This window comes from Aulostomus chinensis, chromosome 2, assembly GCF_037954235.1.
Source record: "Aulostomus chinensis isolate RoL2024-O1b breed Wild chromosome 2, RoL_Achi_v1.0, whole genome shotgun sequence".
NCBI lineage: Eukaryota > Metazoa > Chordata > Actinopteri > Syngnathiformes > Aulostomidae > Aulostomus > Aulostomus chinensis.
Genome location: NC_141321.1, coordinates 13,829,815 through 13,843,390, shown reverse-complemented (window position 1 = coordinate 13,843,390; position 13,576 = coordinate 13,829,815). Strand labels below are relative to the sequence as shown.

General features: G+C 42.6%; 1 protein-coding gene and 1 long non-coding RNA gene across 4 annotated transcripts; one reads left to right on the top strand and one right to left on the bottom strand.

Moving 5' to 3' along the window:
- The first annotated feature begins 958 nt into the window (after nucleotides 1-958).
- LOC147269138 (uncharacterized) lies at nucleotides 959-7,240 on the top strand. Of its 3 annotated transcripts, XM_086179948.1 has the most exons (10): nucleotides 959-1,091; nucleotides 1,164-1,337; nucleotides 1,705-1,869; nucleotides 2,300-3,448; nucleotides 4,153-4,293; nucleotides 5,014-5,136; nucleotides 5,224-5,361; nucleotides 5,708-5,923; nucleotides 6,041-6,157; nucleotides 6,534-7,240. In XM_086179948.1, the coding sequence occupies exons 1-10, from the start codon at nucleotides 1,034-1,036 to the stop codon at nucleotides 6,689-6,691; spliced, it is 2,439 nt and encodes an 812-aa protein (XP_086036074.1). In that variant the 5' UTR covers nucleotides 959-1,033; the 3' UTR covers nucleotides 6,692-7,240. The 3 variants fall into 3 exon arrangements, with proteins under 3 accessions (XP_086036074.1, XP_086036083.1, XP_086036066.1); XM_086179957.1 differs by having other exon boundaries at nucleotides 1,034-1,337; nucleotides 2,300-2,923; XM_086179940.1 differs by having other exon boundaries at nucleotides 1,034-1,337.
- Nucleotides 7,241-8,066: 826 nt separating this feature from the next.
- On the bottom strand, nucleotides 8,067-9,235 carry LOC147269137 (uncharacterized). Its single transcript, XR_015111332.1, has 3 exons — nucleotides 9,196-9,235; nucleotides 8,793-9,064; nucleotides 8,067-8,656 (listed from the first exon to the last, which is right to left on the bottom strand). It is a non-coding gene; the product is annotated as an uncharacterized LOC147269137 (long non-coding RNA).
- Nucleotides 9,236-13,576: the final 4,341 nt, after the last annotated feature.

Genomic DNA, 13,576 nt, shown 5'->3' with positions numbered 1-13,576 from the left:
GATCTTTGAGTATTCCACCGCTATTCCACCAAATACTGTCCCGCCACCCTTTAATGAACAAAAAGTCTAAAAACGTCCTAACTGGAATGAATTTAATGACCTTAAATGACCCCTTTGGGAAAAAAAAGAATGTACCCCTCAGTTCCCTGTACATTTTGTGTTTGTTAACACTTCTGGATGCTTAAAGACTAATAATGTACGTGTGAGGTTACAAATGTGCCTTTGAGGGAACCTTCTTTAAAAGTGTCTTACAGAACTGTTCTTGTGTCTTACTTCCACTTTTTGAGTTTGTAGGGAACTTTGAATCTTAGGACATTCATAACCAAAAGTAAATGTTTTAAGAACACCTCCAGTAAAATGTAAAGCTTTGGTAAGTTCAACACCGAATATCCCCAAATTCTCCCTCCTATGTTGGCAGATGGTGTGTTTAACTATTCATTTTAATTTTTTTAAAGCTTTGTATATGCGGATATCTTTGGTGTGTGTGTGTGTGTGTGTGTGTGTGTGTGTGTGTGTGTGTGTGTGTGTGTGTGTGTGTGTCTGAGCGCACGCTGCTTCACTCTGGCATTCTGCCTGCTGTAATTACCAAATAGTGAAAGCAGTTAAACAGGCCCAGGCATCTCTCAGCCACATTGTAAATTATGGGTTCAGGTTTTACTGAAGGTGCCCACCACTTGTGTAGCCCCAGATAAACACTCAGGTGTATACACACACACACACACTCACAAGAAAGAGGGAGACGTTCCTGAGGTAAATGGAGACAAACTGATTATTTGAATGCTGTTGTCTCCTTTCTTGTCATCACTCCATATATCAGAACAACCCCTGGTACTATATAAATCAAGAAAGCAGGTGAAAACAGCAGCTCCCATGATGCTTCACATCACATCCATCTGTCAGATTGTTTAGGTTGCACCCTGTTAGCCCTCCCTCTTCCCCTCCACCTCCACCCCTCATCTCTCCCAGTGTCCTCCCTTCCCCTCCGAATCTGCTGATCAGCTCTGTAGAAAGTTTCCTCCCAGTCAGACACATCATGGGAGCTCAGATGAGGCTCCTAGTGGTTCTGATCGCGCTCTGCACTCACACGCCAGGTACGCTTCTCTCTTTATCCATGCATTTTGTTCTCCAGAAACTGTTGGTATTGATTGTCAAACTATCTGCAGTGTGCGGAGATGAAGGATGCAGTGGTTTTAAACACCTGGAGAACGGGCGGACATTTTTCCGTTATGGGGGACTGTTGGTGATCTTCAGCTGTCGCCCCAACTTCAGGCTCCATGGATACAGAACCAACAGTTGCGTGTCTGGACAGTGGTCCCGGGATCCCCCAGTCTGTGTCGGTGAGGAGCCTGATTCATCATCATGTCTTTAAGGATACAACTAACAGTACTCTGATTTGCCAGAAGTCACATAGTTATGAAAAACAGTAACTACATTGCTCATTGCTTATAAATAATATTGTCAGTAGACGCATGAACTGATGGAATTCGTCTGAGTGTAGCTGTGATATGATGCTTGAAAGCTGTTTTTACAGCAAAGCAAAAGATGTTAACATGGATGTCCAGCAACAATGGGAACTACAGTAGAAGTCCACAAAAACTTGTAAAAGTGGGTTAGGACAATTGTAAAAAGAGGTGATAGGTTTATCACCTTAGGGCCTTTTGTATTAGCCTCTACCCACTGCCCTCGTCCCTCCCTCCCCTCCAGGTTCTGGTTGCTCCAGCCCAGGAGAGCTCACTCATGGGACGACCGACGTGACTGATGATGGCTCCTGGGCAGCGTTCAGCTGTAACAGAGGCTTTCAGCTCCATGGACCCTCCATGTTGTACTGTAAAGGCCACAGCTGGAATAGCACCAAGCCTGTATGCAAAGGTGAGCATGAAAAATGTCTTTGTAAATTGTATCCTGTGGCCTTTTTATTGTATTTTCTTCTTTTTTATGAAGTTTCAGTCTCTCTCCTGTGTGTAATGATATTAAGCCTGTAAGGATGAAGGACATGAACAAAAGCACAAGCATGTATTTGTCATTATTTGTACTGTAACAGAGTACAAACCCTCAAAATGATGACTGATTTATTTCAGGGTTAATGTTGTTTCTAGTGTATTGACTGGCCAGTGAGTTATTAGGGCCTGAGCCTGAAGGTACTTCTGACGAAGACCCTATTATGTATGTTCTATTTTTATTGTTGAAATATTTTAAAAAGCTTGAACTGCATCCATGGTTTAAGGTTGCTAACCAAAAGAACTCCTTTTCTGATACTTATCTGACATTTTTCTCTGCTCTACTCCTGTCCTCTCCTCAGAGTCAGACCTAATGGGCCCACTCTCTGTCCTAAAGGCAAACACACACCTGAGCAATCCAGCTGGAATACTTCTGAAGCAGCAGTTCCTTGACACCCACACTAATACGGCTTCCAAAGTTGGCACGTTGTCTAATATACTATCCCGATTGTCAGACAGCAAGTGGACTAAACAGACGGAAGTCGACCTGCAGCTGCACCAAGAGTATCCTGATTCTAGAAATAAAGATAGCGACCAAACAGGGAATCGCAACATTCAACTTCCAGGACCAGCAGCAGGAAGCAGGAGACATGGCTCAGAGGACAATGCCTTGCTGGAAGAGACAGGAAGTGATGAGAGAGTTACACAGGTGATAGAATCGCCTCCCACAGCTGTTACACAGGTAGTATCTCAGCTACATCTACCTGTGTTAGAGTTGAGGTCAACACCACAACCATTTTCAACAGCTGGAACATCTGCTACTACTGCAGTCAGGCTTACTCCTCCGACAGACACTGAGATGTCTATGCTCACGTTACCACACCAGCACACCAAACCAGCTCTACATGTGTCCAGCGGGGAAAACGTGCTCCAATTTGAAGAACTTTGGAACACAGTCACTCCCTCTAGGTCTGCTAAACCTGCAGGTGAAGACCACCAAGCTCCGAGCGGCTTCCAGCTTCTTCCTTTACTTCAGTCCAGCTCTGTAGAGACATCACTGCTCTCTTTATCTACATCTGGTTCTTCCATTTCCTCCACATCATCACCTTTTACATCCTCTTCGGCTCGCTCTTCATCTGTCCATCTTCCCATGTTTCCTGCCTCCTCTCCCTCAAGCCTCATCCTGTCCAATGTGGAAGAGCCACTGCCAGATATCAAGCTTTCCACACACTCCCCCACTGAGCCTGACTGGACTCACCACCAAGGTGTCCTCAGGAATGTTAAAACAACTCTAGTCCCTGCGAGCCTCAGCAGACGGCCCGTGTGTCAGTACCCACCTGTCCCCGCTCACGGGACCTTCTACTTCCGTAATGTGGAGAATCCGGGTCCCAGAGACTACAGACACTACATCCAGTACGCCTGCTATCCTGGTTACACTCTGGCTCATGGAGACGTGCACAGCTACTGCCAGCAGGGAGGCACTTGGAGCGGAGTCACACCTGTGTGTCTGGGTATGTGGTGGTGATGACGATGATGCCCCTTCAGAGAGAGTAAACACATTTACAGTGCATGTGAAAGAAAAGTAGCAGGAGGGAATTCCAGCTGAGAATGTTGAGTTTGTTTGTCACTTGTTGTCAGTTCATACATTGACAGGTTAGGAAGTTTTATATCTCGACTTTATCCCAGATCTCAGTTGCAATGGCAACTTAGGAAAACTGAACAAATATAAACAGTTAAATGAAATAGAAGCAAGCCACAAGGGAAATTAAACTGATGAAATGTACGAAAATCAATAAATTTGATGTAAAATAACTTGAAATTAATTTTAAACAAACATTACATTCACATTAACGTTTTAAAAAGCAGAAGCCATCATATGACTTACAGATTTAAATTTTTTTTTTTTATTTTATTCATTTTGTTTTTTTATTCTATGGATTCTTTTGCTTCTCATACTTTAACCATGTCTTTATGGTTTGACTTGCATCAGTACATCTCTCTTATGTGGTGTTACTTGCATTACTTTACCTTCATCCTTCCTGTCCTTGACATACCTTTTAATAGCTAAATTTCTATTCAGAGTTTAACTGACTTAAACACATCACTGTCAGTGCTGTTATTGCCTCTACTGAATATGATTGTATCATTGTTATAACACTTTATAACCTCTCATTTGAGCTTTTTTTTTTAACATCCTCAAACGTCTTGTTTATAGAGGTGACACCCTGTTCAGTGGACAATGGAGGCTGTTCCCAGCTCTGCTCTCACCACCAGCTCTACAACCAGACGCGGAGCAGGACCTGGTGCCACTGCAGACCTGGGTTCACTCTGCTGGATGATGGGCGAACATGTCGAGGTCAGAACATTCATGTTTTTCCTTTTAAAGCTGTTGACAATGTACTGCACCATTAGTCTGTGGATGCCCCAACTCTAGCGACAACACAGCGTGCACAGACCGCAGCGTGTCACAGCACACCGGGGAATCTCCTCCACATGTTTCATGTGTTTGATGTTTCACGGATGAGCACAAGTGAGCCGTGAAATTACAGCTACATGCTAGAAGGCTGCATTTACCGGGTTAAAGAAGAAGGTCTGTGTGCCTGCTCACAGATAGCCTGTCATTTGTGAGAGCCGTCAGTAGATGGTGTTGACATTATTTTTGACAGATTGTCCTGTCCTGTCAGGTGAGGGGTTTTGACTGATTATAGTTCACTTTTAGCCTGCAAATTCCACTGGGCTGAAATAAGGCCTGCAATCTGGCATTCCTATCTTCAGTATGGGGTCGTGTGAGAACATGGAGGGGTGTTAGGGTTATTTTGTCCTTCCTGTATGTTTGTCCTCCTGTGTTGGAAGAACTGGCTGGCACTTTACAGGGGAAAAAAAACGGCTAACAGACACATCAGTGAGGTTTCAAACTGCAGCGACATGAGAGAGACGAGCACCTTTCATCTGCTCTTTTCTTTCATCATAGTGCAGCCTCGAATGCACATTTTTTGCACATAAGTGTGTGATATTAATTGAAATCATCCAAATCAGTGTAAGACTGTCATGCTGTGCCGTTTATGTATGTTTGCAGATATAGACGAGTGTGCCGAGGGACAACATCGGTGTCAGCAGAGATGTATCAACACGTTTGGCTCCTTCAAGTGCATCTGTGACGTGGGCTATGAGCCAGCTCATGACCAGACCTCCTGTACTGGTGTGTGACTGTGTGTATACACGTGTTTATTTCATCCACCCTTCCTCCCAAAATGTCTCTCCATATTACTTCTCTACATCCTTCCAGATGTGGATGAGTGTGTGCGCCCTGCAGTTGTAACAGGTTGTGTGTTCAGCTGTGTTAACACTCCTGGGAGCTTCCACTGTCAGTGTCCTGCTGGCTACAGCATTCAGACAGGAGAAGACAGAGGAAACCACTGCAAAGGTCAGAGGACCCTCAGTCCCTAAATAGGACATTTATAAAGCCTCCCTTCACTCAAAATGTGAAACAACAGTTGCTTAAAATATCTGAAGATCTGCATGAGCAAACACAACTTGTTGTGGGTCAATGTGCATCAATAGAAATGCAATTTTGAATCATTTTTTTAAACATTTTTCGTACAGCAACACTCCTCAACACTATAAAAAACGTTTGATTCTATTTGAGCAACTTTGTCAGAGTGCATTAGCACTTTTGACAACGTCATTGCCATAAATTACAGCATATTTACAAATATCCAAACATGGTGTCAGCTTAGTTTCGTTTCCTCCTGAATGTCTTTCTCCTTCAGATATAGACGAGTGTGCTGTCAATCAGGGGTCTGGGCCGTGTATGGAGCAGTGCCACAACACACCAGGATCCTACAGATGCTCCTGCACATACGGCCACATCTTAGCTGGAGATGGACACAGCTGCATGGACGAGTGTCCCCCTGGATACAGGAAGCAATCCACAACGCCAATGGCTGAGAAATCTGTGTCACAAACTCCTATAGAGGAGTGTGTTGGTAGGACCACATTTCAATCTGTTAAATCAGTTTTCTAAACAGGGGCTTAAACCTCTGTCTCTTATTGAAATATATTATTATGATTTATTAATCAGCTGTCTGATTGTGACCACACAGATATAGATGAGTGCAAGGAAGAGAAGTGTGACTGGCAGTGTGTCAACCTTCCAGGCTCTCATCGTTGTATCTGCCCCAGAGGATACACTCTTCAGAGAGATGCTCGACGCTGCAAAGGTCCGTGCGTACACTGACACACACGTGCAACAGCATGTTGTCTACTATGAGCTGCATTCTCAGGGTTTGTCAAAAAGTTTGGGAACTTGCCATCCCAATCAACACTGAATGAACATGTCTTGCATATTAGCACCCCTTAGTGAATGTAGGGTTTTTTTTGTTGTTGTTGTTAATTCCATAGACTGCATAAAATATTTCGTGTTACGTTTTGGTAAATTCCAAAGCTCTTATTTTGATAGGGTCTCCAAGCACTTGTTAGTGGCCTAAGGTGAACCAGATGGTAGCATGCCCATTTGCAGACACAGAGATTGGGACACACCAGACATTGTAATTCTGTGTTTATAAAGAGCTCCTGACTTGCCTCCCTCTCCTCCAGACATTAATGAGTGCAGTCAGAAGAATGGCGGCTGCTCCCACCTGTGTGTGAACCAAAGAGGCAGACATAAATGTGCCTGTCCAGCCTCCCATCGGCTCTCTCCGTACAGCTGGAAGAAATGTGTGCCAAGGATACCGACAGCTAACCCTGCTGGCTGAGCTGGAGAGCACCATGATCGGTGCCCTGGCAGTCCCTATTTATTTGCAAAGTATTCATCATATATTTATTTGATAAAGACAAATGCAAATGATAATGTCTTTTATATTAATTTCCCTGCTTTTACCCTTTATTGACATTAACCGTTAAAGTCCTGGGTTCATGAAATATCGAGACAGCTCACAAGCTGTTATGAACAGAGTTCAAAAGTCGGTCTTTTTTTCTTTTGTTACAATATTTTTGTTTAAAAAAAAACATGCACAAGTGGATTTTTCAGTCAATAAAATTGCCGTTCACCTGACACACTCAAGTTCTGTTCAGTTGTTTTGAATATGATTGAGTTCTGCACATTTTACTGTCAAGGTTTTTTTGTTTTTTGTTTTTTTTAAGTTTGCTAGATTTGCTAGTTTTTTCCTTCAAGCATGGGTTGCAGGGGCAATCCCCCTGAACAAAAATGCAGAAACTCAGCAAGGCTGCAAAATGCAGCTTAGAATATTACAAGAAAAGCTGATTATTTACTGGCTTTTTTAAACTCTCAGTAAAGAGCTGAATCTAAGCAGTGAATTCAAACTCACTCACAGTAACAGGAAGAACCATAAAAGATACACAAACCTGCAATAAACCAAATTCAGTTCAGTCCTAAAGCAGCTGCACTCACAGCAGAAACCAGTTTAAAAATAACCACTTACTTGATGGCCCTTAATGAGACCAGTAAAATAAATGACTAAAAACAGAACAGACCTGCAATTGGCTGGCGACCCGTCCAGGGTGAACCCCACCTGTCACCCGAAAGCCACTGGGATAGGATCCAGCCCCGCGCTACCCTTAACAGGGATAAGCAGAAGAGGATGGATGGGGATGGGATTGCATATTTCTTAGGTAACTTTTCGTCCATGCGTATGCTAACCCTCTAATAATAATAATAATAATAATAATATTTTAACTTCACAATCAGGCACTTAGCTGAAACTAATTCCTTGACTGGGCGCGGTGATTTGGTACCAGAAAAATCCCAAACAAAGCATTTGTTGATGACAAGAAATAAAAAACATATGAACCCAACAGACCCAAGCAATCCAAGCTTCAGAAGGTATTTGCATCATAAAATTATAGAAGATGGGCATATTTCTAAAGTTACATGAAAAATACATGACTGCTTATAAAAATCTTACAACTGCATGGAGTAAATAATGTCATATTTGAAAGCATGGACACCGCAGGGAGTTGAACCCCATTCCAGTTGTATGGAAGTACCTCTACCAGTGTCTTTTGCTTTTTTTATGACATTTGGGGAAAGAAAACCTTCATTAGCAACAGCATTTGATGTTCATATGCAAATGTCTATTATGGTATAAGAGGAACTCATGAGTGGGTAAAAGCTACATCGAATGGTGTGTGTTGTTGAATGTCATTAAAATGGATGTAAATATGCTGTTGCAATGAAGGAAAAAAGAACCCCTGGAGTGCTAAAGGAGAAGATTTTAGAGGACTAAGTTATTGTAGGTTTAATGTGTTTAAAACATTTCTGGTTTCATATAAAAAGATAAAATAAAAGTCAAAAAGGTTTTATTTATCACTATCTGCTACTGATTGTGCTAAGCTAACTAGCAGTGGGCTGGTCTCTAATGCAGGACACAAATGTGTCTGTCTTGTTGTCCTGCTCTTTTGATGAAGGGCCATAAAGTGTATTTTCTAAAATGTTGCCATGTTATATGTATGTGTGTATTTAGCTTGTTGCCATAGTAACATGCTAAACATTACTTACCTGAAGAGACCTGCTCCACCAAGGCTCCACCCAGATATAAAGGCTGGTCTACCTTGGTCTCTTTGCATCGGTCTCATGAGTTAACAGGGTCAAGGATCGGCAGAAGGACCCTGACGTTGCCTGACCACACCCCTGCGCAAGATCTTGCTGCCACCCGAGGAGAAGAGAGGGATGAGGAGGTGGGGGGGGCTCTCACACTTGACTAGGGAGGAGAAAGACAATACAGGGTTGAGTTTATTCCCTCATCATCCAGCATCCTCGTCTCATTAAAAACATCATTCGAAACAACCAACACTCCGTCCATCGATCAAATCCACACTTTAGTTAGGAGTTCCTACCTGGAGGTCCTCTGTCCCGACTTCCTCTGTCCCCGTCATCAGTCACACCAACACCGGTGACCTCTGGGTCTCTGAGGTCGTGGACTCTCCGTGTCCCGTCCCAGTCTGCCTCCTCCTGTGCGCCTCTCTCCACCCAGAGGTGGGCTGTACCCATCACCTCTGGGTCTGTGAGGGACTGGATCCTGCTGGGTTGATGTCTACAGCTGCCGGTGAGCAGCTGAGACCAGCAGCTTCATCAGGATCTTCATCCCATCGCTGTCACTCAGGTGAACCTTCACAAACACATTCAACGTTCATGGACTAAATCAACACTTGACTTTGAAAACATGAACTTTTACTGTCAACTACAAAGAGATGCATGTCACACATTTCCTGCTGCCATCACCACATCGGGTTTACTTACGCCATCTCTGCACCACAGCTCACGGCGTTGCAGGGGGAAGTGCTCAGCAACAGGCACGTACTTCACACCTTAAATAAACATCACAATCACGAATTATTAAAATGCCTGGACAGATCATACAGACACTTTTGGTTCTGCAAAAGCTGATGCTGTTTTTTTTGATAGATGGTTCAAAAATCAATGTAACTATGTAAATGTAACTTTCACAAACTGTAACCAGCAAAAGGCAGTAAATTATCAACAACCAGTAAATTTGATTTTCTAGATACGTGCAGGTGTTTTTGGATAAACACATCAACTGTCACCTGCAACAATGAACAAAGACTTCCTATTGATACAGAAAAGTAACAGCACAGAAACACATGATTCAGTTCCACTAATCAGACACAAAGAACCCAAATCCCTCCACCAAGAAAAATTACAAATAAAAAAAAGTAGCAGTTTACAAACGTACTCACCCATTCGTGCAGCCACGTGCTGAAACTCCTGGCGCAGAGCTTCCTGGTGAGCCACGTCAATGTTGAGACGTGGAGGGAAGTCAAGAACAAAGACCTGAAACAAACAGATGAAATCAAACTGCTAATCGTACGCATTTAAATATTATCTATGCATGTCTAAAAGTGTGTACAACCAACCACATTTAACCCTATAGTAAATTACTAAAAACAAACAAACATTAAAACCATCTACGTACATTCCTCCAGCGCCTGCAGACGGAGGTCAGGAGCAAGCCGAAGTCTGCTCCTGCCTGGCTGATGGTCCTGCTCCTCGTCAAATTGTTGCTAGGAGCCAGGAGGCAGACGACCTCGGGTGAACGGGGCACCACAGCGTGGAGGACCTCAGTCCTCAGCTCAGTGGCGCTGGCCCCTGGTGTTGACATCACACCGAAGGCCAGTCTTCCCTCAGGCATCCTAACAAAACCATCCACGACTCCTCGCAGGTGGGAGTCTCCAACGATCAGTCCAAACTGAAACAAAACAACCAGTTGCTTGGATAAATAAATACAAAATCATGTTGACTTGGACTGATTTCATTTCAATTCCACATCACTTCTACCTTCTGGTGTGGAGACTCCACTGGAAGGATCAGCTTGTGGCTTTTTCCAGTCAGCTCTGAAACTGGCCATTTCTGGACAGCGTGCCGGTAGCCAGTACCGTAGCCTATCATGAACGAGTGGAAACACACAAATTTAACTCGTAGACATTCTTGGTAAACCAGGGCTTCTACAAACAGGGAGTATAACAGGCACCTTAAATAAAAGCAGTGTTACACTGAGTCGCTGGTACATACGTGCATCATGGTGGAAGCGAGGCTCCTGTGGCTCCCAGGTCACAGTTGACCAGGTTGTAGCCCGAGAGCGATGGCCACGGCCACGAGGCATCTAGAAGAAGAAGCCCAGACATGAAATAACTCAAGCAACCATATAAAACTTGTTGATGCATTTACATACTTGGTCCAAACCAAGTAGCCACAAGAATCTACGTTACAATCACCTCAATCAAATCAATATTCATGAACCTGCATTTTAATAGCATTCCTTCTGAAATGCTTCATGATCACGCCTGTAGTGCTGCTTCATTCACAAATTACTACACGCTATCAACAAGTCACGCTCCTGCATGTCTGTGCAAAAAACATCCGTGATTACAGATGGTTGATTGAAGGAAATCTGCAGAGTTTCACCAGGAGCCACACATCAGCAAATCAACGGTCAAAAAAAAAGTGTCACATCATCGAAAAGGCAACGCAATGTAGGCCTGGTAATCTACTGAGACCAAGTAGGATTTCATAGCATTTAGAAGGGTTTAAAAACAACATCCTGCTGGCACAACATGCTTGTACATTTTGGTGAATTAACTTTGTATTCATGAAATAATAACAACTTCAAACACTGGGGTACATTGAAGAACAAACACACTCACCAAAGTCAGAACAAACCCCAACCAGCATTAACTTGCATGAATATATGCGGTCTAGATACATTCTTCTCTGTTATTGACTCCGTTGATAGACGAAGTCAAGCAATGTTGTCCATTATTTAACTCTACAGAAGTTAACATCTGTCCTCCCGCTGCCAGCCAACAAGAGAGAAGCGCTTCTCCCTCCATGTGCGCTGTAGGAAGCTTAACTGCAGAGACTAGCTAGTTAGCTTAGCACAGGTTAGCGTTAGCGCTGGAGTTAGCACAATGGTTGATGTAAAGTTGTTCCAAAACCAGTCGGTGCCTCTGTTGTTGGATAAGAGTTGGAATATATACATTTCTTACATCTTTTCAGCCTCTTGAAATGGATTAAAGTTTTGCTTTACTGGGCGCTTTTTTAGTTTGAAGGTGCTCGGTCAATCACACAGTAAAATAGCTCTCATTGTGTCTGATTATAAATTGCATGAACACTGTGCTGAAATTGAATCCTAATAAATGCAAGAAAAAATCGTTTAAGAAGAAGCTGTTTTTCGACTGTTGTTAAAGGCGCGACAACACTCAGGACTGGCATTCACAGTGCTAAGCTAACTGACAGCTAATAGACTTTAGCAGGTGTCTCTGGGTAAGGTCTCCTTGTTTGCTGGTAGGAAAGAGAAATATATATATATATATATATATATATATATATATCTCCAAAAATACTTTAAATGGCTTCATTATGCTAACAATTCTTCATACAAACAATTAGGGAGCTCTACATATTGGATGAGATACAAGATTCGCACAAGCTTCTCAATTTGTTCACCACTTACCTTGTTCAGATTGGGTTTGGTGATGAAGAGAGGAAGAAATAGCAAAGAATGTCTCTGTCTCTCTCAATAGTGTTCAACCAAGGTTGAAGCGAAGAAGTAGGACACTTCCCGAGCTTATATAGAGCAGCTGAGTTCATAAACAAACAACTAATGTCATAGCCAATAGGGATCAAGAATCCCCGGCAGCATCCGGTGGTTTGGGTGGGGCTTACCTCCAGGGGGCGGGGCCAGAAACATGGCAGGAAGTATACATTTAAACAAATATGAATCTGGAAATTAAATGAAAATTCTGTTTTTCCTCAAGTCAGAAGTTTACACAAACAAAAACAAAAAAAATTCTATAGAGAGTTTTTTTTTAAGGAATTTCAAGTCAATTATTCAATATCATTTATTCCTCATTGCACTGCTTTTTATAGAATAACAAAGCACAGTAAATGGATGAATGAGAAACATTGCAGAAGCAAAGCGTGAAGAATTGATAAATTAAATATTCTGCATTGATTTTAAAATGTGTACGTGTCTTATGTGTAAACAAATGTTTTGGAGAATGAACCCTTGGTCACTAACAGAGGTATTAAAGGATTTTGAAATACATGTCCTTGTGTCTAGAGTTTTAAAATGAATTCAAAATATTGAATTTATTAATTCTAAACTCTTTGCTTCTGCCATGGCTCTCATTCATCCATTTACAGTTCTTTGTTATTCTATAAAAAGCAGTGCAATTATATATATATATATATATATATATATATATATATATATATATATATATATATATATATATATATATATATGTACACAGGGGTGAAACTGGCTTAAAACCCTTCCCACACTACCCCTGGAAATGCTTTGAAAACTGCTTTTTACAGTAATTGCCCACTACAGTGCCAACAACAGGGAACAGGCAGACATGCATACATGAAAAAAACAGATCATCAATGTCACTCAATGATTTCTTCTTCTTGTAGGTTCTCACTGGCAGACTCCACAGAGACAGTCTCTCCTGGAACTCACTCTCATCATTGAGTGGCTCTGATTCTGAATCTTCTGTGGGTCTAATTTTGCTAACTTTTCTCTTGCTTCTTCAACTCTGTCACATTTTCGCTTAAACATGTCACTTATTTTACGTTGCATTGTGCCAAAGCAGGTAGCCAGCAGCCGAGTTCTTTGATTTTGCCCTCTGTTTTGTTTTCTTTCTCTTTTTTTCATTCCGTGAAAGCAAAATGCGTGTGGTTTTAACCAATCAAAACTAACAATGCTGGTAACGTGACCCCCGTGTCCGTCTGTCAGCCGACCAGAAACGCCTCGCATGCGGAGATGCGGTCATGGGCACGACTCCGTGTCAAGGCCGTTTCACACTGAAACCACAAGAAGCTGTATTGTTGCAGTCTTTATTTGGGCGATAGGACATGAAGCACAGCACAGTGTGTTGACAAGGGCCAACCTTGGCAGTCGATCTATCTATCTGTCTTTCTGTCTGTGTGTGTGTGTGTCTGTCTGTATGTCCATGTATCTGTCTGTCTATCTATCTATGGTCGTTGTCGTCGTCCTCTTCTGAAGCCCAGACTGTCCTCTCCTCAGCCACTTCCACCAGCTCTCCTGGGGGAGTCACGTGGTGTTATGTGCCGCTTTCAAAAGGATTGTGTACTT

Coding starts and splice junctions, on each gene's coding strand:
- LOC147269138 (XM_086179940.1), top strand. CDS start 1,034: ATGGGAGCTCAGATGAGGCTCCTAGTGGTTCTGATCGCGCTCTGCACT. Junction 1,870..2,299: donor CACCAAGCCTGTATGCAAAG/GTGAGCATGAAA, acceptor TCCTCTCCTCAG/AGTCAGACCTAATGGGCCCA. Junction 5,137..5,223: donor TGACCAGACCTCCTGTACTG/GTGTGTGACTGT, acceptor ACATCCTTCCAG/ATGTGGATGAGTGTGTGCGC.